This window comes from Camelus ferus, chromosome 12 (genome assembly GCF_009834535.1).
Source record: "Camelus ferus isolate YT-003-E chromosome 12, BCGSAC_Cfer_1.0, whole genome shotgun sequence".
Classification (NCBI taxonomy): domain Eukaryota; kingdom Metazoa; phylum Chordata; class Mammalia; order Artiodactyla; family Camelidae; genus Camelus; species Camelus ferus.
The window spans coordinates 17804734-17829142 of record NC_045707.1 but is presented as its reverse complement, the minus strand read 5'-3'; the positions used below and the strand labels follow the sequence as shown (position 1 = coordinate 17829142).

The 24409-nt window shown below is 50.2% G+C and overlaps 2 protein-coding genes across 7 annotated transcripts in view; one reads left to right on the top strand and one right to left on the bottom strand.

Moving 5' to 3' along the window:
• Positions 1–30: 30 nt before the first annotated feature.
• ITGB7 (integrin subunit beta 7) lies at positions 31–15240 on the top strand. 4 transcript variants are annotated; one of them, XM_032492940.1, is made up of 16 exons: positions 31–135; positions 6592–6795; positions 8513–8714; positions 8807–8977; positions 9704–9945; positions 10333–10491; positions 10779–10874; positions 11030–11119; positions 12016–12054; positions 12153–12305; positions 12603–12793; positions 13139–13362; positions 13591–13810; positions 13947–14155; positions 14488–14648; positions 14928–15240. In XM_032492940.1, the coding sequence occupies exons 2-16, from the start codon at positions 6595–6597 to the stop codon at positions 15006–15008; spliced, it is 2439 nt and encodes an 812-aa protein (XP_032348831.1). In that variant the 5' UTR covers positions 31–135; positions 6592–6594; the 3' UTR covers positions 15009–15240. The 4 variants fall into 4 exon arrangements, with proteins under 4 accessions (XP_032348831.1, XP_032348830.1, XP_032348829.1 ...); XM_032492939.1 differs by lacking the exon at positions 31–135 and adding an exon at positions 1960–2149; XM_032492938.1 differs by lacking the exons at positions 31–135; positions 12016–12054 and adding an exon at positions 2073–2149.
• Positions 15241–15677: 437 nt separating this feature from the next.
• Positions 15678–24409, bottom strand: part of ZNF740 (zinc finger protein 740) — a 9555-nt gene continuing 823 nt past the window's right edge. Inside the window, exons 2-7 of one of the 3 annotated variants that reach the window (XM_032492955.1) lie at positions 23941–24261; positions 21388–21569; positions 20956–21045; positions 20372–20495; positions 19960–20078; positions 15678–18991 (exon numbers count right to left, since the gene is read on the bottom strand). In XM_032492955.1, the coding sequence (XP_032348846.1) occupies positions 18902–18991; positions 19960–20078; positions 20372–20495; positions 20956–21045; positions 21388–21471 (507 nt within the window). In that variant the 5' untranslated portion in view covers positions 21472–21569; positions 23941–24261 and the 3' untranslated portion in view covers positions 15678–18901. The other 2 variants (XM_032492952.1, XM_032492954.1) reach the window with 2 other exon arrangements.

Sequence of the window (24409 nt, the reverse complement as noted above, 5' to 3'; positions counted from 1 at the left end):
AGGGGAACTAAAGAAATAGGATGAAACGTACCTGGGTCGGGGAAAGGAGCCCACACGGGCCCACCCTGAGTGTTTGGGCCTCCCACAGCCACCAGGTATGGGTGCTTGGATTGGACCCTGTGGACCTCTGGGAAGGTATGACTGGGCCTCAAAGGTCTTTCGGCTGTCCCAACCCCAGTTATGTATTCTGCATATCTGCCCTTCTCTTGGGAGGTGGGGTGGGGGGGTGGTCATTGAAGTTTCATTTGGTTCTCATGAGGGTCCCTGGCCCCAGAAGACAAGAACCACAATGTGCATCTAAGTTACAGTGTTTCTGTTTGGTGCCAACCCCTCACCCCATGAGGCGCCCACCCTCTGTGACCCCACTGTTACCTTCTGAGTCACTGCCCCTGCTCCTTCTGACCCCGCCCCCTCCCCATGACCCAATTGCCCTCCAGGACCCCCTCTGTTACCATCTGTCCTAATATCTCTCCATGCCCCTGCATGCCTTAACCCCTGCAACACCCCAGCCTCAGCCCCGCTTCCTTTGGCCTCTATCACTGCGCCCCTGGACTCTTCCCCTTGCCCTCTGTGACCTCCTCAACAGCCACCCCCTGCCCAGGGCCTTGCTTACCTCGAGCCTGGCTGTCTTCACCAATGACCTGTGCATATGGGGGAGAGGTTGAGGATGTGGGAGTAGGGGAGGAGAGGAGAGAGGAAAAGCAGAAGAAGAAAGTGAAAGAAGCTCTAGAGGAAACCGCAGGGCCTATGGGGAAGGAGGGGTCATTGCCATGGCAACCATGGTTGTGGGGGAAGGGCAAGAGGTCTCAGCCAGCTGAAGCCCACCCAGAAGAGGAGCCCTCTTCTCCCCAGTTGCTCCTCCAGCAACTGGACTCCTCCAACCCATCTGATGTTCACTGGACACCTGCTCGGAGACAGGCACTGTGGCTTCAGTCAGTCCCTGTAGAGAAGACAGACCTGTGAACACAGACATCACAACCAGTTCCTTCTCAAAAATCCCTGTGGTCAAGTGTGGGCCTCAACTTCTTCTCCCTGCCGGAGGGCCTCGTTTTTGCCCTGCTCCAGCTTCGCCCATTTTGTGTCCTCTACCCCTGTCCCAGGCTCCCTGGCCTCCTAGTCTCATCCTCTGAGCCTTGCCCTGTGCCTCTCTCTCCAAATTCTCAGCTCTCTGGACCTTGAATTTCTTTTTTTTGGGGTGGGGTGGGGTGGGAATTAGGTTTATTTATTTATTTATTTTTAGAGGAGGTACTGGGGATTGAACCCAGGACCTTGTGTATGCCAAGCATGTGCTCTATCACTTGAGCTATACTCTCTACTCCTGGACCTTGAATTCTCAAAGCCTCTCCACCCCCAGGACTTCTCATCCACTGATTCTCTTATCCAGCTCTTAGTAAGTGCCCGTCCTCTTCTAAGCAACTGGTAGAAATAATCTCATTTAATGCTCACGGCAATCCTAGGAGTTCCACTTAACAGATGAGAAAACAGCCACGGGAAGAGTAAGTAACTTACCCTAGGGTCGCACTACTAGTAAGCAACAGAGCTGGGATTTGAACGTGGGCAGTCTGGCTCCAGAGTCCATGTAGTTAAGCACCTACTGTAATACAGTGGGCACTGGGTTATCAGCAAGTCACGAATTCCCTCCTCTCTCCAGTACTTATTGCCTCCATATGTCTTTCTATCATGTTCTTCTATGAGGAAGTGGAGAGCTCATCAATTTGGGAGGCAGGCAGACCTGGATTTCAACCTGGAAGAGCTAGTTGCTAATTATGTGACCTTGGGCAAAATTCTTTACTTCTTACCCCAAAGCCTCTCCATCTCTAAAATCAGAGGGCTGGGGGGAATGTTAACACCTGTGTCTTGAGGTTGTTGTGAGAATTAATTTTAACATGACACACCCAGCCTGTAACAGGGACTCAATAGATGAGCTCCGTTGCTTCCTTCTTCCAGGTCCCTGTAGCATCAACTTCCTTGGCCCAGTTTCACCCTTATCTGCTCCACCTTCTCCTAGATCAGTCACCCCCACCACCCCCAAGTCTCCCCCACCCCGGGGCGTGTCACTTCCTCCTCTGCAGCCTCCCAGATCAGTACACAAAGGCTGCTGCTACTGCTGCTACCGCCGGAGGAAGGAAAGGCTGCTCCGCACGCACCTGTGAGTACCAGGGCAGCAGCCCTCCCGCCTCCTCTTTTTACCGGCCCAGGCCCTACCTGGTCCCAACCTCCTGGGAAGAGGGCTCTGACCTGAAGACACCCAGGGTTCAGTTGAGACTTGAGAAAGGCTCTGAAGTCCTTTCTGCATTCCCAAGATCCCCTGTCCCTTTTCCCGTTTCACAAGCCCTCCCTTCCCCCACCCATCTTTCTTGCATCACTTTCCCAAGAGTGGGTCTGGAGAGAGAAAAAGCAGGTGGGGGATGTGTGAGTGCTGTCATTTGCTTGCCAGCCAGGTGCCAAGGATTATGACAAGGTAGGGGTCTCCCAATATTAATCCCTAGCTTTATCGCTGCTAAATGCCTTGTGCCTGGCACCAACCTCTCCCACAGACCCTACACTCCTGGGAGCCTGTGGCCCAGCAGCTCAGTTCTGTCCCCTCCTTGTGACTCTGAGTGGGCAGCAAAGAGTTCCACCTCTTGGGAGATCTGGATGGGTTGGGAAGATGCTCTGTTCCTCAGCTGCTGAGGGGGCAATAAAGTGTGTGTTGAAGTCAGAATTAAGTCCAGGAAAATGGACACCCCCAGAGGGAGAGAAGGGAAGACTGGAGCAGACTCAGAGGAAAGAGAAGGGGATTACGCAGAGCCCGCTGGGGCTAATGAGGAGAAGGCACAGCTTTCCATGGAGATAGTGCCTGGGTTGGAACAGAGGAAGAGGCCTGGCCTGCATCCGCCCCTACTCTGCTTTAGTTCGCTGGGGGCCCTTGAGCAAGTCACTCACCTCTCTGGGATTCAGGTTTCCATTTGCAAAAATAAGGGGCTGGAATGGAAGATTCTGCCATTCTATGGTTAGGGTCAGAGGGGGAAAGGAAGTAAAACAAAGAACAGTCAAGAAAGGGAGGAGAGAAAAGCCGCCAAGAGATGTAATCAGATTTTTGAATAGCAAGGGAGACAGAGGGTGAGACAGATTAAGAGAAGCAAGTGGTAGGTCATGTATCTCGAGGAGAGGAGACGTGAGAGAGCTGGGAGAAGGGGTTTGGGGAGGGGAGACCAAGGGCCCCCTTTAGGGGAGCTGAGTGACTCTCTGGGACTGTCGCATCCTGGGGAAGCAGTGTGGCCTAGAGCCCCACCTGTGAGAGATGAGTCAAACTGGGCTTTGTGCTGTGGCATCCCCAGCCCCCCTGACCACCGGCGTGCAGAGCGAGCAAGGCTGAGGTTACGCAGAGGCTGAGCCCTGGGCCAGACTCTCGCAGGAGGGTGGAGGCTCCGTTAAATATAGATCTACTTAGCCTGGGGTCACAGATGGTGGGGAGCAGGATGGCGGTGGTCAGCGACTCGGCACCCCACCCCTTCACTCCACGCAGAGCATCTAAAACTGAGTCTCAGGCTGAGAAGGATGCAGATGCTTCCCGACAACGAGTCAGCTGGCCTTTCAGATTCCCTGCTGATGAGGATGTAAACTGGTGCAGCCCCTCAAGAGGTTATGTCGACACTGCTTGCCAGTATTAGAGATAATACCTATTTATTAACTCTACAAATCCTCTTCCAGGAATTTATCCTGCAGATTCACTTGCAAGCACGTGAAATGATAAATACCTGAATTTTCATTGCAGCACTGTTTCTAATAGTGAACAATTGGAAACAACGTAAATTCCCATCCTAAGAGACTAACTATAACGTGATGCATCCATGCAATGGAAATCTGTATGGCTGTAAAAATGAACAAGGGAGTTCTTTATTTTCTTGGGTAGCAGGTTCTCCAAGAAAAGTAGTTAAAACAAGATGCAAAACTGGGTGTGAAGTTTTCTATCATTTGTAGAATTCTATCATTTGATTCTATCTTTTGAAGAGTATGTATGTGTTTCTATTAGTTTGTATATACATAAAAAATCTCTAGAAAGATGATAAGCAACAAAAGATAATAATAAACAGTGGTTATTTCAAGTAGGTGTGGAAACTGGGGTGGATGGGTGGATGGGAACGAGAGATTTCTCACTCTTATTTAACTTTTTGATTTTTTTTATTGTGGTGAAATGCACATCAAATTTATCATTTTACACCACTTTAAGTGTACAGTTCAGTAGTATTAAGCACATTCACACACAATGTTGTGCAACCATAACCACTACCAGGTTCCAGAACTGTTTCTTCACCCCAAAAGAAAACTGCCCGTTAAGTAGTCACTCATCCTACCTTCCTTCCCAACTGCCAGCAACCACTAATCCACTTTCTGTCTCTATGGAGTTGTCTAGTCAGGCTATTTCATATCGGTGGAATTGTATAATATGTGATTGTTCATGACTGGTTTTGTTCGTTTAACATAATGTTTTCAAGGTTCATTGATGCTGTAGCATGTATCGGTACTTCATTCCTTTTTACGGCCAAATAATATTTCATTGTATGTATGTGCCACATTCTGTTTATTCTTTCATCAGTTGGTGGACTTTTGGGTTGTTTCTAACTTTTAGATATTGTGAATGGTCCTGCTGAGAACATTCCTGCCCAAGTTTGTGTTTGTTTAAACACCTGTTTTCAATTCTTTTAGGGATATACCTAGAGGTGAAATTTTCCTAGGGTCATTCTGTGTTTTAACCTCTTAAAGAATCACCAAACTGTTTTCCATAGTGATTGTACCATTTTACATTCCCGCCAACAATGTATGAAGAGTCCATTCTCTCTACATCCTCATCAACACTTGTTTTCTGTTTTGATTCTAGCCATCCCCGTGGGTGTGAAGTGGTATCTCACTGTGGTTTTGATTTGCATTTCCCTGATGACTAATTGTGCTGAGCATCTTTTTATCCGTTGTTAGCCACTTGTCTATCTTCTTTAAAGAAACGTCTATTTAGATCCTTTGCCCATTTAAAAATTGTGTTGTTTCTTTTTTTGTTGTTGAGTTGGAAGGTTTCTTTATGTATTTTGTGTACCTGACAGATACATGATTTACAAATATTTTCTCCCATCCTGTGGCCTGTCTTTTCAGTCTCTTCATAGTGTCCTTTAATGTACAAAAGTTTTTAATTTTGATGAAGTTCAATTTATCTATTTTCTTTCATTGCTTGTGCTTTTGACATCATAGCTAAGAATTCAAATCCAAAATCATGAAGATTTATACCTATATTTTCTTCTAAGAGTTAACAGTTTAAGAACTTATATTTAGGTCTTTGGTCCATTTTCAGCTAACTTTTGTACATGTTGTGAGGTAGGAGTCTAACTTCATTCTCTTGTATGTGGATAGCCAGTCAGCCCAGAACCATTTGTTGAAGACTATTCCTTCCACTGTTGAATGGTTTGGCATCTTTGTTGAAAATCAATTGGCCATCAAGGGATGGATTTATTTCTGGACTCTCAATTCTTTTCCATTGATCTATACGCCTATCCTATGCCAATACCACACTGTCTTGATTACTGCAGCTTTGTAGTAAGTTTTGAAAGTGAGAATTGTGAGTCTTCCAACTTTGTTCTTTTTCAAGATTGTTTTGGCTACATGCAATTCCGTATAAATTTTAGGATCAGCTTTTCTATTTGTGTAAAAAAGGCCATTGGGATTTAACTTTTTGGTTTTTGAAATATGGTAATGGGTTGCCTATTCACATTTTTAATTAATAAGTTTTAAAAATTCTGAGATTTGCCTGGGGTTCCCTAGAGGCCATTCCAGGAATTACCCTGACTTCAGGCTCTTTCTCCAATCTAGAACCCCTTTGTGTAAAGTACAGGAAAGAGAAAATTTTACCAACCCTGACTTTCCTTCCTCTATTATCCTAGACCTTTAGACAGTTATTCTTATGGTCTAATCTTTATTCCTCTTGCTACCAGGTCAATCAAGTACAGCTAACTTTCCCTGCCTGTTTCACACACTCCCTCATCTGCTCCAGCTTTCTTTCCTCTCATTCCTAATCCCTGATTTCCCCCTTTATTTAGGGCCCCTGATTCTCTTCCCTTATTTCGAGTCCAAGATTATGAAAGCTACAAGGGCTGTCAGATTATTCTTTCAACCCCCTTACTTTACAGTTGTGGTGACTAAGGCCCAGAAAGTCTGACTTGATACCAGCCAGTAAGTGACTGAGGCAGGACCAGACATAGTCTGCTTCCTGTTTGGCTCTCTCCACTGTGGCTTGGAACCTTGGTGAATAGACCTGTGTGCAGACCATAGTGCCTCCAGGTCTACTCTCCAGACTCTTGGTTAGGCCATTTTGCCCACTCTGGCCTTATGAAGTCTGCACACAGGAGGGACAGCTCTTCTCCAAGACCCCTACCCAAGCCTGGCATCTGCCCCTTCCTGCCATTTTGAAGAAACTGCTGAATCCACAGGGGGAAGTAAAACTGCACGGGGAGATAGAGTTGGGGTAGAGTTTTGAGAGGGACAACCACAGGCTAAGATCAGAGGGTCAAAAACTTGAGGACCCTCTCTGAGGACCCACATGTCCCCCTTTATATCCTATTACAGACCATGGTGGCTTTGTCAATGGCCCTTGTTTTCCTGCTGGCCCTGAGCAGAGGTGAGAGTGAGTTGGACGCCAAGACCTCATCTCCGCCGGAGGCCACAGGATGGGGGGATCCTGATCTGTCCTTGCCAGGGTCCTGCCAGCCAGCTCCCTCCTGCCAGAAGTGCATCCTCTCACACCCAAGCTGTGCCTGGTGCAAGCAACTGGTAAAGATGGGCCTGTGGCCTTTGAACCATGCGATTGTGTATGCGCAGCCTGGATCTATGTGTGTGACTATGTGAGGACATGTGTGATTTCTGCGTGCACTCTGCGGTCCTTTGTGTGACTGAGTTTGTGCACGTAGGACTCCTGTCTGTGCTTGTGCATATATATGTGTGTGTGCATATATATGCACACAAGGCTGCTCCTGTGCATGTAAGTTTATGTCTGCATTTGTGTGTTTGTGTATATATGGAGAAGACTCATGCCCAGGAATTTGGAGGAAGTACATTCTTGTTGGAACTCATCCTTGTATATAGGGAGAGGGATCTATTGTGGGTGTACACATGTGAGAAGATGTATTTGTCAGCTTGGGCTGCCATAACAAAATACCATAGACTGGGTGGTTTAAACAAGAGTTCATTTGTCACAGTTCTGGAGGTTGTGAAATCCAAGGTCAAGGGGCCAGCTGATTCAGTTCCTGGTGAGAGGTCTCTTCCTGGCTTGCAGATGGGCTGCAGACAAGCTCTCTGGTGGGCTTCTCTTCTTCTAGGGCCCTAATCCCATCATGAGGGTTCTACCCTTATGACCTCATCTAATCCCAATTCCTTCCCAAAGGCCCCATGTCCAAACACTATCATGGTGGGGGTCAGTCCACTGCAGAATGTGTGTGATTGGGTTTCTGAGTCTGTTGGGGTTGGGGGTATCTTCCTAGGAATGTAGCAGCCTGTGGCTGGAAGGGTAGAAGGGAAGGAGTTGGAAATCAGTGGGCTTTGGGGGTAAGGCTTGAGCTACCCTTTAAGTGGCAAGAAGGATGCTGGGGAGCAGGGGTCTCCCTGGCTGGTCAAACAAGGCTGTTCTTTGTTTATGCCTTAAAGAGACAGGGCTCATGGTGTGGCAGAACATTAGGGGTGCCTGAGCTGGGGGTGGGGGCAGAACTGTCTCTCTCACAGGAAGATGGAGAGTTAGATGAGATAAGAAATGAGGGCAAAGGCACTAGGAGGCAGAGCTCTAGAGCTAAGTGGATCCAGGAGAAAGGCACATAGTGAATCTGGCGGATGGAAGGGAAGACTCAGAGTCAGCTAGAGGCATAGAGTGGAGGTGCTAGGCCAGAGGTGCTGGGCGGGGCTCTTGGGACAATTGGGTATAGGTGTATCTCCTCCAATCTCCAGACGAGAGGCTGGCACCTGGGCCAGCTGAACAGCCACTCTAACCATTTCCTTCCCCTGTGGCTTCCTAGCCAGTCCCAGGGGTACTAGACACACGTTGTGGGGGGGGGGGAGCGTCTCCACTTCTGTCCCTATTTTTCTCCCTTTCCAGGAGCTGTGGGGCTTAGTCTGACCCCTTCCGATTTTGGCCTGAACACATAGAGGGGGTTGGGCTAGGAGGTCAGGCTCCTCCTTTTTCAGTGGTGGTGAGGTCCCTGAGATCTCAGCAGGAAGTCTGCGGCGCTAGGGGGAGGGGAGAGGTAGGTGTCTGAGGAAAGGGGGCGTCGAGATAGGGGAGGAGATGGAGGGGTGCTCTAGGAAGTGGGCTCTGCCAAGGAAGAAAGGACGATGTTCAAGTGTGCTGTGGAAGGGGGGAGGGGAGGGAACCAGAGGGGCTCAGGGGGCTGACTTGCGGGGGAAGGGCTTGGGAGTGTCCTGGGTGGGCAGGGTGGTTCTGGGAGCAGGGCCGAGGAGTCTGGGCGGCTAGGGTCCCGACGCTCCTGGCCTTGCGGCGCAGAACTTCACGGCGACGGGGGAGGCGGAGGCGCGGCGCTGCGCCCGGCGAGAGGAGCTGCTGGCCCGGGGCTGCCCGCCGGGGGAGCTGGAGGAGCCCCGCGGTCGGCAGGAGGTGCTGCAGGATGAGCCGCTCAGCCAGGGCACCCGCGGCGAGGGGGCCACCCAGCTCGCGCCGCAGCGGGTCCGGGTCACACTTCGGCCGGGTGAGTGACGGGGCGGCGGGCCGGGGGGTCTGGGCTGGGGGCTGGGATTCCACCCCGTCCCGCTGATCCCGCCGCCACCCCCACCCCTCCAGGGGAGCCCCAGAAACTCCGGGTCCGCTTCCTCCGAGCCGAGGGATATCCGGTGGATCTGTACTACCTTATGGACCTGAGCTACTCCATGAAGGACGACCTGGAGCGCGTGCGCCAGCTCGGGCACGCGCTGCTGGTGCGGCTGCAGGAGGTCACCCACTCCGTGCGCATCGGTGAGCGAGCAGAGCACCTGCCGGCCCTCCGCCTCTAACCAGCCGCCGCCCTGCCTCTGCCGATATCCTGGACGCACATGAGCCCCACCTGCCCTCTCCCGGTTTTTAATGGGCTTGACCAGGCCACAGGTTCCTGGCTTATCTCCCCCAAGACATCTATCTTTTAGGTCAGAGCTGGAGGGTGTTTAAGAGACTGTCCAGTAAGACCACTCATTTCTCACGAAGGCCAACTGAGGCCCAGAGTCTGGAGAGGCCATGTTCAGACAGCTCCCAGGGTCAGATAGACCTAGCCACCCGGACACTGCTCTAATGCCATTGTCTCAGGCCTGTGTCCCCTGGACAAGGTCAAAATGCCATCATCCCTGCTGCACGTTCTTCTCTCATCCCTCCCCTGTTCAAGATCCCCTTTCATCTTATGCTGCTGCTATACTGTGCACAGCCGTGCTTTCTTCCCCAGCCTTCTAGAAACCCCTGCCTGCCCACCACTGTGTCCTCCTCTTTATCTCCATCCCCTACTTCCCTGAGTCAGTGGTCTCACTCCTTTGCCCCCCCCTGGGTCCTGGGTCCCTGCCCTCTGGGAGCACCCTCTTTCATTGCCTCTATGACTGTCCTCCCCCCCACTTCCCTTGGACTCCCCTCCTGAGTCCTCGGCAGTGGCCCCCACTCCCCACATCCTGCTGCTGTCCAGTGACTTCTGGCACCGCCTTCATGCCTCCCCCTTCCCAGGCTTTGGCTCCTTCGTGGACAAAACAGTGCTGCCCTTTGTGAGCACAGTGCCCTCCAAGCTTCGCCACCCCTGCCCCACCCGGCTGGAGCGCTGCCAGCCGCCCTTCAGCTTTCACCATGTGCTGTCCCTCACCGGGGATGCTAAAGCCTTCGAGCAGGAGGTGGGCCGTCAGAGTGTGTCTGGCAACCTGGACTTGCCCGAAGGTGGCTTCGATGCCATTCTGCAGGCTGCCCTCTGCCAGGTGAGGGGGCGGGGATAGGCTCTGAGTCAGAAGGGCTGCTTAGGGCCAGAACAGCCATCTGTGGTTGTGCAGTGCACAATTCTAGGGGGTGCCCTTTGTATCATAGTCCCTGTAGTCTGCATATTTATTTTGACAACTTCCTGGTACATTGGAGTAAAATGTCTTGAGGAAGAAGTGTTTTTTTTTTCCCTAATTCACAAGAAAGCCTCCATGTGTTTAGGGCAACCCGGTTTAGGGGGCTAGGGAGAAGCAGAGAGCTGGAGACAGGGGGATGGACAAACTGACTCAGAACAAGGCTGGCCAAATCCTTGATTCATAGATCTGGCTGGGGTGGCTCAAGGGCCATCCAAGCCTGGATGCACAGCCTAGCCCCCCACCCCACTCCAGGAGCAGATTGGCTGGAGAAATGTGTCCCGGCTACTGGTGTTCACTTCAGATGACACATTCCACACAGCTGGGGATGGGAAGCTGGGTGGCATTTTCATGCCCAGTGATGGGCACTGCCACTTGGACAGCAATGGCCTCTATAGCCGAAGCCCGGAGTTTGTAAGTTGCCACTCTCACCCGCCCGCCCCATTGGCGCCACACCTCCTCTCCTCCCAGGACCCCACCCCCAGCCTCACTATCCTGACCAGAGACCACCCTGCCATCTTCCCCAGCAGTTCCTCCTCTCCATGTCCTCCCACCACTCAGACAATCCCAGGTCGCTCCACTCCCCAACCCCTCCCTCTAGCTGGTGGAACCCTGGTTCCTGCATTTCCTGGGATGAGGGCCCCTTGCAATGTTGTGAAGGGGGCCTGGGGCGCTCACCTTGTCCCCACTCCCTGCTCCAGGACTACCCCTCTGTGGGTCAGGTAGCCCAGGCCCTTTCTGCAGCAAACATCCAGCCCATCTTTGCTGTCACCAGTGCCACGCTGCCTGTCTACCAGGTGAGAGCTACCTGAATGCAGTCTCCAACCCCCAACCTTTCTCAATTTCCTCAAAGACACAGTCTCCTCCCCCATGTGCACCCCTCTTCTGGACCCCTAGAAGCTATTTCCCTAGAGCTGTGACCCACCAGTCCCCTCAACTCCTCACCTCGCAGGAGCTGAGTAAGCTGATTCCCAAGTCCGCGGTGGGGGAGCTGAGCGAGGACTCCAGCAATGTGGTACAGCTCATCATGGACGCTTATAATGTGAGGGGCCAGGGCTGGGGGAGAGGATTGAGGGTGGGCATTGGGGAAAGGTGGAAAGGGACCCTCAGGTGGGGTGGCAGAACTAAGGGAATGATCACTTTTTGGTGTAACACTGCACAGCTCCTACCTACATGTTGCTTTTGGCCATCATTAACAGCTCATTTCTTCAGTCCTTCATTCATAAACCTTAAGTGCCTGATTTGTGCAGAGCATGGAGCCCTGCTCTGGGCAAGGAAGGGAATGAACATTGATTGAGCTTTTATTTCATGCCAAGTACTGTCCCGAGTACACGTACTGTGTGCTGTCTCATTTACTCCACTAAAACCCCTACTTGGAAACTATTATTCCTATTTTATTAATGGGGATACAGACCCAGGAAGGCTAAGTGACTTGCTCAAGGTCTCACAGATAACAGATGGAAGGGCTGGCACTTGTCCTCCAGTCAGTCTGGACATAAAGCGTGTGACATCTGGAGCCTGCTTTCACTAAGCTTATAAATAATTCAGAGATATTCTTCACAGGAGCCGTAGAATTTTACAGGTAGAAGCAACCACACAAATTTTGAAGTGTTTCTTGGGTTTAGGTTTTATTTCTGCCACTAGACTAAAGGCTTTTTGGTGACAGGGATCATGGTCTAAACTCATGGTGAGAAAATGTGAGACAATATCAAATTTCCCAGGACAAACTTAGTTGAAAGAATCCACCCTCCTTTAGAACTTGTATGCACACAGGTTGCATGTCCTGATTTGGGTTTTGAACAACAGCACTGGCTATTTACAGCACCTGGCCAGCCCCTGACCCCTGGCAGGCCCTCGCTGCAGCTGCATTGAGATGCAGGGTTAGAGGCCTCTGGATCATGTGTTCTCACTCAAGGTTATCACCGGTCCTTCCTGCAGAAACTCCTCTGGGCCAGGCAGAATGGAAGGAGCTCCCAGGTGGGCTGAGGGCAGGGTTCTGGCAGAATTTGGAACAGCTGGAGAGGGCAGGGTTGGAGTCCTGCCTTCATGTGGTTACTTGCTCTCTTTTTCCACAGAGCCTGTCATCCACTGTGACCCTTGAACACGAACACTCTCTACTTCCTTCTGGGGTCCACATCTCCTACGAATCTCAGTGTGGAGGTCCTGAGAAGACAGAGGGTGAGGCAGGTGACCGGGGCCAGTGCAACCATGTCCGAATCAACCAGACGGTGAGAGCCAGCTGGGATAGGCAGAAGGAAGGGCGTGGGGTGGCAGTGGGAAATTGAGCAGGTAGCAGGAGACAAGGGCAGGCACAGGAAACAATGTAAAAATCATGGGTAGCTCTCCATCCATCCTTTCTGAGGAGGTTTAATGAGCAGCTTCCTCAAGCGTGTTTTTAGGAGATGGGTGTTAACATGACCCTATCCCTTAATTTACTAAGGAGTAAGGTTCTGGGTGACCAGTGGGTTTGGTGTGTACGAACATGCAAATGATCTTCATCTGATTTCTGCCCACCCTGTCCACAGGTGAATTTTTTGGTTACTCTCCAAGCTACCCACTGCCTCCCAGAGCCCCATCTGCTGAGGTTCCGAGCCCGTGGCTTCTCAGAGGAGCTGACTGTGGAGTTGCACACACTGTGTGATTGTAATTGCACTGACACCCAGCTCCAAGCTCCTCACTGCAGTGACAGGGGGCACCTACAATGTGGGGTGTGCAGGTGAGGGCCTCCTGCTCCCCCTCACCCATGTGGCTCCCCACAAATGGCCAGCCTCTGTATTCCTCCTCTCTTGCCTTCCATCCTCCCACTGGTGTCCCTAGACATCTTTTTCATAGACATCCCGAGACTCCACCCTGATTTTCACCTCCTGAAGCTTCCTAGGTATACCAAACCCTCCCTCTGCTCTCCTACTCCTCCATGCTCCATTGTACTCTGGCCTCCTTTCAGCCACTCATCTCTCTCCAACTCTCACAAGATCTTGGGTTTATAGGATTCTGGGAAAGACAGCTTAAGGGATGGTCAAGCTCTCTGACACCCCTTTCCTTCCCCGCCTTCCCCTCCCAGCTGTGTCCCCGGCCGCCTGGGTCGACTCTGTGAGTGCTCTGAGGCTGAGCTGTCCTCCCCAGATCTGGAATCTGGGTGCCGGGCCCCCAATGGCACATGGCCCCTGTGCAGCGGGAGGGGACGGTGCCAGTGTGGACGCTGCACCTGCAGTGGACAGAGCTCTGGGCGTCTGTGCGAGTGTGATGATGCCAGCTGTGAGCGACATGAAGGCATCCTCTGTGGAGGTACCTGGGGACTTTGGGGAGAAGGACGGGGTTAGAGTGGCTCCCCCAAGGTATCTAGGCTCTAGAAACCTCATGGCACTAAGGGCAAGAATCAAAGATTCAAGTGTAGGGCTGGGAGGGTGTCTGGTACACAGGGAAGGGAACTGGATGCAGAGGAACAGGTTAGCCTGTGGTGGCATGTGATGTCCGCTGCATATGGTTATCACCATGTGTGTGGCTCTGCCTCAGGCTTTGGCCGCTGCCAATGTGGAGTGTGTCACTGTCATGCTAACCGCACGGGCAGAGCATGCGAATGCAGTGGGGACACGGACGGCTGTGTCAGCCCCGAGGGAGGGCTCTGCAGTGGGCATGGACGCTGCAAATGCAACCGCTGCCAGTGCTCGGACGGCTACTACGGCACCCTCTGTGATCAGTGCTCAGGCTGCAAGACGCCTTGCGAGAGACACAGGTGAGTTCTCAGGCCTTGCACTTTGGGAACAGGGGCACAGCGGGGCTTGCTGAGCCACTCCCACCACCTGCTCTTTCTTTCCTGTGGTGTGGGTGACAACTGCCCAGCTGGTAACTTGTTGGCACCCGTTGGACAGGGACTGTGCAGAGTGTGGGGCTTTTGGGACTGGTCCCCTGGCCACGAATTGCAGCATGGCTTGTGCCCATGCCAACGTGACTCTGGCTCTGGCCCCTATCCTGGATGACGGCTGGTGCAAAGAGAGGACCCAAGACAACCGGCTCTTCTTCTTCTTAGCAGAGGATGAAGCTGAAGGCAGGGTCGTGTTGAGAGTGAAACCCCCAGAGAGTAAGTGGGCAGCAATGCTGTGGGTGTGCCAAATGAAGCCCTGAAGTTTGATGGGTAGGGCCTCAGAACTCTGGGGCTGCAACGTAAAGGAAGTGGGAAACCACGCAGTGGGTTGAAGCAGAGCTATGAATGCAGGCAAAATGCAGGTGCTGGACCAAGTGGACAAGGTTAAGGCCGTAGGCACCCAGGATAACCTTGGACTCTGTGCAGGTCCCTTTGTTTTCAATGATAGGCAGGGCTGGGGAGGCTAGATGCCACTGGACGCCTTGTGGGCGACCAATGATCAATCCCCAGGCCCCAGCCCCCAGAAGTCTGTTGTTTCTTCCCCACAGAGGGAGCAGACCACACCCAAATCATTGTGCTGGGCTGCGTTGGGGGCATCGTGGCAGTGGGACTGGGGTTGGTCCTGGCGTATCGACTCTCAGTAGAAATCTACGACCGCCGAGAATACAGACGTTTTGAGAAAGAGCGGCAGCAGCTCAGCTGGAAGCAGGTGAGGGTACTCCGCCTCCTACCCCACTGGGCGGGGCTTTCCTTCCGTCCCGAGCTACTACGTGGGCTCAGCTTTCAGCTTCACCCTCCTGCCCTCACCCCCACCCCACCCAGGCCACGCCCCCTCACTAGGTCTGCGCCTCCTCCGCTCTCGTACCCTGGTTCCTCTGCTACTTCATCAGCTCCTGGGGGCCTGCCCAAGTTCTAGGCCGGCCTCCTAGGACTAGATAAAAGAGGAGTCCTGGAACTTTTCCTCATCATTACCAATTTCTTTCCCCAGGACAGCAATCCTCTCTACAAAAGCGCCATCACTACCACTGTCAACCCCCGCTTTCAAGAGACAGACAGTTCCCCTCTCTGAAGTGGGGAGGGATGCTCACCGCAGGGCTCTTCTCTGGGATGGAGGGAACTGAAGCCAGGGGTCTATCAGGCAGCAGCCTGGTAGGGTGTTAATCCACTGCTGAACGGTCGCAGTCAACTTCACTCTCAGAGTGACAACTTAGTGGGCGGCCTATGGCTGCAACCTTGCTTCCCTACCTCACAAGGAGCCGGGCTATCCCACCCAGGTGTACAATAAAGTGCCTTACCTTAGAGCACAGCTGTCAGTTTGCTTTACCCCAAGGCCAAAGCAGGTTGTGGAGCCTGGGCCTCAGGAAAGCTCACATGCGTCCCACATTCTGCCACCTGAGGGTAGGGAGAGGTTCTCAAACTTGAAAGTGCAGAAGTCAGTATGCACCACCTGGGAAGCAGCTGCCTGGGGTGGACTAGTGAATCTGCAGGTGATGCTGACGCAGGAGAAACGCTGTCTTTGCTAGTGTCTAACCTCCTTCTGTCCTGCCATGTGTGTTTTTCTTATTCAGAACTGATAATCGTGTTTTACTTCTACTGGTTGCTACTCTGTGGAGAGGAGGAGTTTATATGATGCTAGAAGTTGTAGGGTGGTTACAGTTGGTGGAAAAAAAGGAAAACCATTTTGGCCGCATGAAAACCTTCCCTGCAAGGATATTCTTCCCAAGGAGGAGATAGTATGTACAAAAGCCCCATTTTCTTTTTATTTAAATATCCTAAATATATCACGAAGGAACATACACTGCACTTTAATGGTAAAAAGATACAAGTTTATAACATCTTATAAAAACTACCATTTAAAAGTGATCTTGTTCATTTGATATCCCCTCCCCCAATAGCAAAATAAGTATATTAAAAAAAAAAAAAGGGTGGAGAGGAAGGGTAGGAGGGGTTGTTATGATAAAAGCCCCAGGGCCACACAGAGGCAAAGAACATCTGGGGAGAGGATTAAAAGCTGTGGCGGGACTCCGCACCTCAAGTAACCCTCCTAAGTCAAGCCATGGGGCACAATCAGTAGCTAAGTGATGACAAGAGGCTGTTGGGGGGTGGACGGAAAAGATCTGGGGTGCTGGGAAGGGCAGGGCTGGTGGGGCCTGGAACAGCAACCCACCCAGGAACTGGTGCTACTCTTTCCCAGGTCCCCAAATCCCACGTCCTGGTCTCAGAGAGCCGGCCCTACCTCCCTTTCCCTTCACTCCAAACACACCTGAGGCATCTTTCCAGTGCTAGACGCCCCCACCCCCACCCCCGCACAGAAGGGGTGGGACACTGGGTCCAGAAGCCTTTGCAGCGGTCTTAGTCTGTGGTTTCCCTGGGGTGTGAGACTCCTGGGCCCTCTGGGTGCTAAATCACTCCTTTCACATCTTTGCTCCTCTCCTTACACGTCCATGGCCCCCGATCATCTGCACCTGGACAACTGAGCTAACCATCGGTCCCAAGTTTCCCCCTCACCCACCCTCAGCAGGGGTGGTTCTGGTATAGCTCTCTGCACATACACTTAGAAATTCCCTTTCTCACACCCACCCAGGCAGGATGCCTAGGCCTGCAGCAGGCCAGGGCACATTCTGACCTAAACACACATTCGTACATGCAGGGGCACAGATCACTCGTGTGATTCTCTCCACACATACTCCCAACCCACCCCAACCCTAAACAAATTAGCGGCAAGTGGCAGGGAGCAAAGCCTCCCATTTTCCAAAGCGCTCTTGAAAAGACAAGAGTTTTCTAAATGTATCCAGACAAAGCCCAGCCCCCAGCAGAGCCCTCTAACAGGGAGGGGGCTGGCTCACATGCAGAAAGATGCCCTACTTGCAGGGACCAAGGATATGTCCAAGGACTTGAGGTCTGGTCTCTGGACCATCAAATGGGAGTGCCAACATAAAACCAGAAGAGCACAGGCAGCACACACATTCCCAGCATCTCCCCCACAGGATCTCCGATGCAATGCGGTCAGGGAAGATCTAAAGGGTGCTACACCTCTTTTCTTTTTCCCTGAAATCCTCACACCCAAGAGGTATGGAGACCCCCCTGCCCTCACTCCCACCCCGTTATCACCTCTAGAGTAGGTAGCAGCTAGGAGTCTGCTGCTGCTATTCCCTACATCTTCTGGAAAATGAAATCACATCTCAGACCCCCACTGACAGCTTGGTCAGGTTCACCAAGTCTCCATGATTACTCCATGATTACTCACGCCCTCTAGGTTGGGGCCGGCCACAACCTGGGGATCAACCAAACCCCAGACCCTCTCATGAGGATCCTTTCCTTAGCAGGAGAAACAAGGTTTTTATTTCACTATAGAAAATTCGTAGGGGCTTAGGTTAGAAACATCTCAGCCACTGGCCTGTCGAATCAATCTAAAAAACCACTCCAAAACAAAGCCCGCTTGTCCCCTAAACTGAGTTCTTCTGCTCCTGCTGGGACTTCAAGCACCCTTCAGGTTTGGGGGTGTGGGAAGAAGCTGTTGTATGCTCATCCTCCCGAGTTGAGGGCTGGAGAAGGGTTTGGCTCAATAATATGCCATCTTCAAGCAAACAAACGTGAACACTCACATACCATACCATACCATACACACATATACACACACACACACACACACACACACACACCCCTGATCACTTTCTTGGGGGCGGATAGGGTGGTGGTGTTGGAACAGAGAGGAGCAAAGAATCTGGTTAAGAATAAAACCTATGTTAGGTTTCTTCCTCAGTTTTTTCTCTGCAGCACACCCCCACATCTGCCCCCAACAGTTCTTTGTTGGGTAGGGGCAGCCATCAAGACGGAAGCCAAGACCTTGTTCTTTGGGACCAAAGGCCAAACCCCTACCTCCTCTACCTGAATACAGTGATAGGACTTGGACAGGGAGAACAGCTCACACTGCTCAACAGTCATGTCAGGGGACACCAAATTCCTTTGCTTCTTGAACAGCTGTTACTCAGCTTGGGACTAGTCTTGGGTTGTTCCTAAGAGGGCACAAGGAGAGAACCCACTTTGACATCCATGACTCCCTGCTCAACATCTCTGTCTAGCTTAGGAGTCATCAGCGAGGTAGCCAAAAAACTATCTCCAAGATCAACTGCCCAGAGAGAGAAAGGAAAGGGGCTTCATGGGCCATGTACACCCAAGTTTCCTCCAAAAGGCACTTGAGCTGACCCCATTAGGTACCAGTGTGGCATGGGCCATTACAATACCCAGGGCCACAACTCCTGCTCTTCCCCGAAGGAAATAAGAGGTACCTGTCCACTCTCCTTGGATCCAGCCCTTGTCTGCTCCTCCCACTGTTCTTCTTTTTATCCCTACAGTGTATAAGGAGGCCAAAGTAAGCTCAGCTGCCATCCCTGATCCCAGTCTCCTTCAAACAGGAGGTGAGGTACAGGGCTGTGGAACATTGAGGATCAACTGCAACTAAAAACTCAATTTTGGGGAGGGCTGGACCAGCCATAGCTCCTGCTTTGACCAGGACTCTACACTTCCATATTACCTGTTTCTACACTGCACCTGCTGAAACTGCTTTTGGATAAACAAAAACAAGAACAGAACAAAGAAATCCCTCTCCCCAATCTTTCCCATTTCAGCTGCCAGCTGGAGTCCAAGGTTGTGGGAGCCACACTTCAGTCTTGGTCCTGTACCTTGAGTCCCCACCTATGACCTCAGCCAAGGGTCCAGGGACTAACTTCCCTACCCAGGAATGCTGGAGGAACTTCCCCGAGATACTCATAGTCTCAGATTATTTACAGAGCTGAAGCTCTAGGGCCCGCTGTCCCCTGATGCACTCTTCTGGTTTCCTGGGTCCACTCCTCCAGGAGGGGGACAGGTACAGACGGGGTGGTGGTGGGACCATCAGACCAGAGGGGGTGCGCTCTTCGGTAGATTCTTCTGATCACTCCCACCACCCAGGGCCCCTTGCGCCTATAGAGAAAACTGCCCGTCGGAAGTCTTGGACTGGCAACCTTGGCACATCCGTTTGTGTCTGAGTAATCGATCTGTCCGAGAAAAACACTGAGAAGAAAGGGAGGGTTAAGTGCCTGAAAGGAGAAACTGTTACCTACTGACTAGATCTGTCTTCCTCACACAGGAGAGGTACATGTCCATCCTACATCCCCTTGGCATGGACACAGATGACATGAGTGCACAGGGGCTAAGAATGCAAGCTCTGAAGTCTGAATCCTGGCTCAAGTGCTGAGTAGCTATGCGATCTTAAGCAAGTTATCTAACAGTCCTGAATCTGTATGCTCATCTGTAAAACGGGCTAAAGTACCCACTCACAGAGTGGCTGCTTCATTCATCACACGTTTATTAAGTATCTATCTCAAGACAGGTACAGTTCCTGAGGCGCAGGATGGAGTGGAGGACCAGAGGGACAAAGTCTCTGTCTCACGGAGCATTCATTCTAATGTTTTGCAGATTCAATGTACGAGCACAGAGCAAAGCATCCAGGAAGTGTTAGTTATTATCACTTCTCATCTCTTGTTCTTGTCTTGTTTTGGTCCTGGCTCTCACACTTTCATCAGATCAGATACTGACCCCCAGGGCAGAGATTGTATCTCTTCCTCCAAAGTGCACCTGCTCTGATGTTCAACTGAATCTCGTCTGCTCCTGATCTGCTGTGTCCTTGGGAAACTTAACCTCTCTGAATCTCCATTTCCCCATGTGTGAAATGAGGACAACACAGCTACCTTATGGAGTTAATGTGAAGGTGAAATAAAATAATGTCAAATGTGCTCTCACTGTGCCTGGCACAGAGTAAGTACTCAAGAAACGCTGTTATCATTATTACAATTATTCTAATGGCCCCTCTCCATGATCAACTGCACAAGGCCAGAGACATACATGTCACCCTGAAGTACTAACTCCATCATGGTCAGAAATGCAGGGCGGCCCCTCGTCAGGCAGGGAGTGGGGCCAGGCCCTGGTTCTCAGGGAAGAAAGTTTGTGTGTGGGTGTGAGTGGATGACATGTGAGCTTACCTGATGACACCGTTCACACTGGTAGGGCTTTTCACCACTGTGCACACGCTTGTGACGCTCCAGGTGATACTTCTGGATGAAGCGCATATCACATATATCACACTCAAACGGCTTCTCACCTGGCCCAGGCGCAGAGAGAAGCTAACGTCAGGGAGTATACACGGCAGGGATCTCATTCCAAGTATTTTTGCAGAAATTTGGAACTTTTTGCAATGCGCAGACACCTAATGAGGAAGGGTCCCCAAAGCTGCTGGTCTCAGTGACAATAGATACATACACTCTCTCTGCCTCATTCACTTACCTTCTTCCTCTATTTCCAGTATTTATCCCTTAAAATAAACCCAATAAGAGCTATACAGACATAATACAAACTATAGACTATCCTCCCCCTTTGAATGTAAGCAAGACTTACCAGTATGAATAAGGATGTGCCTCTTGAGGTGGTAACTGCTCCTAAAGGCTCCAAAGCAGTGTTCACAAACAAAATTTTTGGGAATCTTTACTTGAAAGGAACCATTTTGTTCCACTACCACCACCTAGGGGGCAAGAGTCAGGTATGTCATGAGGCCATCCCTCTGCTCCTTCTTGCCCCATTCTCCTCTGGGTCTATTTTCAGCTGCTGGACAAATTAACCTCTCTTTTGCTATCATCTCCCATATCTCTTCGAGTTAAGAGACCTTCTGAGGAAGGAGGTGGGGTGAGTAAGCTGTCTGCTGTGTCAAACTCAACACTATGAATACACCTGAGAGGTAGTCTGCCTGCCCCTTTGCCACAGGACCTCACGCTCCCCTAACCCTCCTTCCCTTAACAAGGATGTTCCAGAGAGAGCAGAGATGAATTACCAAAGTGGTTTCTGAGTGGAATAAGGGTGACACACTCATGGCTATGAGGGAGCAAAACATCTAGGGAAAACTCCAGTTGGGCCAGAGAAGAAAGAAAGAGGAGGATTACCCTATTACCAATCTGTACCAGTTTGGGGATTACCCCATTACCTGCCTTTTTAACAGTCTTTTTTGAATGAGAGGCCTCAGCCAAGCTGTCATCGTCTTTGCGGCTCCGGGACTTATCGCTGTCCTTTCGGTGGCCCTTTGAATACAAATCAAACCTAAATTCCCAGTCCATCTCCAAACACAAGACAGGAGGCCGAAAGCTGCTTTGCGACAACTTATAAATGAGAATAAACCACCTGCCCAAAGGTTTAGAGAAAATACTCAGCCATTTCCTCTTCAAGTACCCTGATTTTAAGGAGTTGAAGTATTTTCTGTATTCTCTAAAAGACCCACATTCATTCATTCATTCATTCCCCAGCTGGATCCCCTTTTCCCACATCCCTAAACAGAAGCACTGAGGAATCAAAGCTTGGCATCTCCTGGCAGCGAGCTCGGGCCACCCGACCCCCAGGTGCCGCAATGGACTCCAGCGCTGTACCTGACTTGAGCACCTCAGCACATCAGGGCTACCTGCCCGCTCTCCATTCTCGGCCTGCTTGCTGGCAATCTGGCTCAGCATCATCTTCTTGCTGGCTGCAGTGGGAACCAAACTCACACCTGCTAGGCCTTCACAAGCCAGGAGACTTGCCTAAGTTGAAAGGAGATGAGGTGTCAGGTCACCTGGCAGGGCAGGGCAAAAACAGACTGCCATCCTCCATAGAACGACCTTTCACACCCAGCTTGAACACAATGCTTCTCTCTAGGGAGCATCCCTCCTCACCAAAAAACCCTGTTTCCTTCAAGAGTCCTCTCCAACTCATCTCACCAGGAACTAGTTACTCATTTTGTCATCTGTCAGCATTCAAATATAGATCAAGTGAATAATCAAATGTCATTGACACTTTTGTCATTAGCACTGTGCTAGTTACAGAGTGTGTGTCTACATATTACTCTGAAGTATTTCTAGGTCTTGTATGCAGGCACAAGGGTCTGTCCTGTTGAACTACTGAAATGGGAGATTTCCAGGGGAACTTCCTTCTTCCTCTCTTAATGGCACTCAGCATCACAGAGCCCACTTCTGGTTGCCAGACCTCACTGGTGCTAAATGTATATTCTACCACGTCCCATAAATATGTTTATCAGTAAAATTAGGTCACTTCTCCCTTTAGATTTTAAATTCCCTAAGTGTTGTCAATTATAAGATATAAAAATTAAACCACTTCGAAGGATTCTGGAGTTGAATATACAATTTTTCTTTGACACTCTCTCCCCCCAGCCATTTATATATGTGCATACCCATCTTTTTCCACATTCCCTGCTCCATAATTTAAAAATTACTTAAGCAAGGGATTTTAGGAAAATTTCCTCTTTTCACTGCTACATTCTTCAAACTGACTTGGTTTAGCCAGCACTATAAAATATAATTTTCTTGCTGAAAAAAACAACACTTTTAAGAAACAGTTGGTGAGCAAACTTCCATAAGCAATTTATAAAAAAAATGCCTTTTAGGGGATCAGTATATCCTGGGACCCCTGGGGCCCCCTCTCTCACCTTCCAGAACTTTGGACTGAAAGGTCTGCAGATAAAAAACTTAATTCTGCTGTTTGCATTGTATAACCTTGGGCAAATTACATCACCTCTTTAAGCCTCAGTTTCCTCATATGCAAAATGTTTATCATGGTATCTATGCCCATAGGATTGATGAAAATGAAACTAAGATTATAAAATGCTTAGCAGTGTCCAGTACAAAGTTAGCAATTAGTAAAAGGCAATCTTCTCAGAGCAAGAGTGAACATGATGCTGTGAAGTGGGTTGCAAACAGATAAAGGAAGAAGAAACTGAAGGGCTCCTACTCTGCCTGGAAAGAAGGAAGCTATGCATGCAGCTGGAAGAAAGCCAGTTCTACTGTAATCAAGCTGCCATCCTGGTGAGACTGGTAGGGGAAGGTCCCTGGAAGAAAGCTGGGAGAAGTTCTGCGGATGTATGCATATAGCTCTTTTACCCAGATGACTACAATAATCTATCAAGTTGTCCTGTCTCTCCAATCCATCCTGTATCCCGACAATGGTAATTACCATCCAAATACACTGTTCTGACGTCACTCAACTGCTTAAGATTCTTCAGAAAGTTCCCATTCCCTATAGAAGAAAGTCTAATTCCTCATCAAGGCATAAAAGGTTCTTGAGTCACACTCTGCTTACTTCTCCAGGAAACAACTCCCTCAGCCTAACGTTCCCATCTATTATTACCTATCACATTCCCCTAACCATCCCCTATTTAAATCCTTTCCTCCTTAACTAGCAAACTACCTGCAGTACTCCTAACCTCATCATTCTCCCATGCCTAAGCCTCTGCCTATGCAGTTCTTTTGTCCAAATTCTCTGTTCTGCTTGGTTATCTAGCAGAATCCTGTGCACCCTTCCAAATTTCATCTTCTTTTTTCGTCCAGGCAGAAGGCTCATCCCCTCCTCTGACATGTATACATACCTCTATTATTGCACATTCTTTCAATCAGCAGATTCACTGAGTCTCTACTACTGGCCAGCCACTACACTACACAAAGTGTTCTGAATATAAAGATAAATAATAGACTGTTTCTCCATCTCCCCCCACTCCACCCCAACTAGCCTGGAAGCTTGCTGGGGACAGGGACAATTTTATTCATCTTTGTATCCCCAGCACAATGCCTTGCAGATAACAGGAGCTCAATAAATTCCTGTTGAAAAAAACAAATGAAGCATTCACCAAACTGTTCACTCCCTCATGACCGTCACTGAGTTAATGTACCAAATGTAAACTGAGTACATGTTGCTTTGCAAATGTCCCATCAGGGCCTGTGATACAGTAAAGCCTACCTCCTTCATTTGACTGGAAGCTCCCTGAAGGCAGGGGCTGTGGCCTGTCTCCTTGCCTTCCTCTAGATCTCCCCCTGGTGCTTAATACAGAGCTTGGCTCCCTGGGTTGGTCAATATGTTGACTAAGGCAGCATTCAAGAGTGAAACTGCAAACACGCTTCCCAGTGATCTTGAAGGAGGACTCTAGAGCTTTTTACCTGAGCCATGCTGACTTCTCACTTAATGCAACCCAAAAGTTCAGGAGTTTCTTGATCCACCTTTCCTTAAGACACTGTTGTTTGAAGAACTGTCACCAAATCAACGCAACAACTCCTTCGTGTCCTTTCAGTCCTGCTGCCATATTGAACTGCCTTTGTCTTCAAATAGAACTTAGTGTCCTCCAAAGGTAAGATAGATGTTCCAAGAATCCTTGGACTCTGCCTGGCTCCTGCCTATTGTTCAAAGAAAGAGTCTGCCAGTCTTGGTTTTCCAGCTGAATTCTCTGGATGTAGTTCACGATCTGTTTCGGAAACCTGAAACTAGAAAGGGAGACGGGGCTGTTAGATGTAACATCCTCAGGCCATACAACCTGTAGTGGGCTGAACTTTTTTTCTTTTTGCCAGGAGCTCTCTGTGCCACTCAGAAAGAAGACGTCAGTCCCGTAGAGTTTTCTTTCTAGGTCAAGAG

Bases quoted from the DNA above. Each gene is read 5' to 3' on its own strand.
- ITGB7 (XM_032492940.1), top strand. From the start codon at position 6,595: ATGGTGGCTTTGTCAATGGCCCTTGTTTTCCTGCTGGCCCTGAGCAGA. The intron at 8,715-8,806 runs GTGAGTGACGGG...CCACCCCTCCAG, and splicing joins CCGGGTCACACTTCGGCCGG to GGGAGCCCCAGAAACTCCGG. The intron at 12,055-12,152 runs GTGGGCTGAGGG...CTTTTTCCACAG, and splicing joins AGAATGGAAGGAGCTCCCAG to AGCCTGTCATCCACTGTGAC.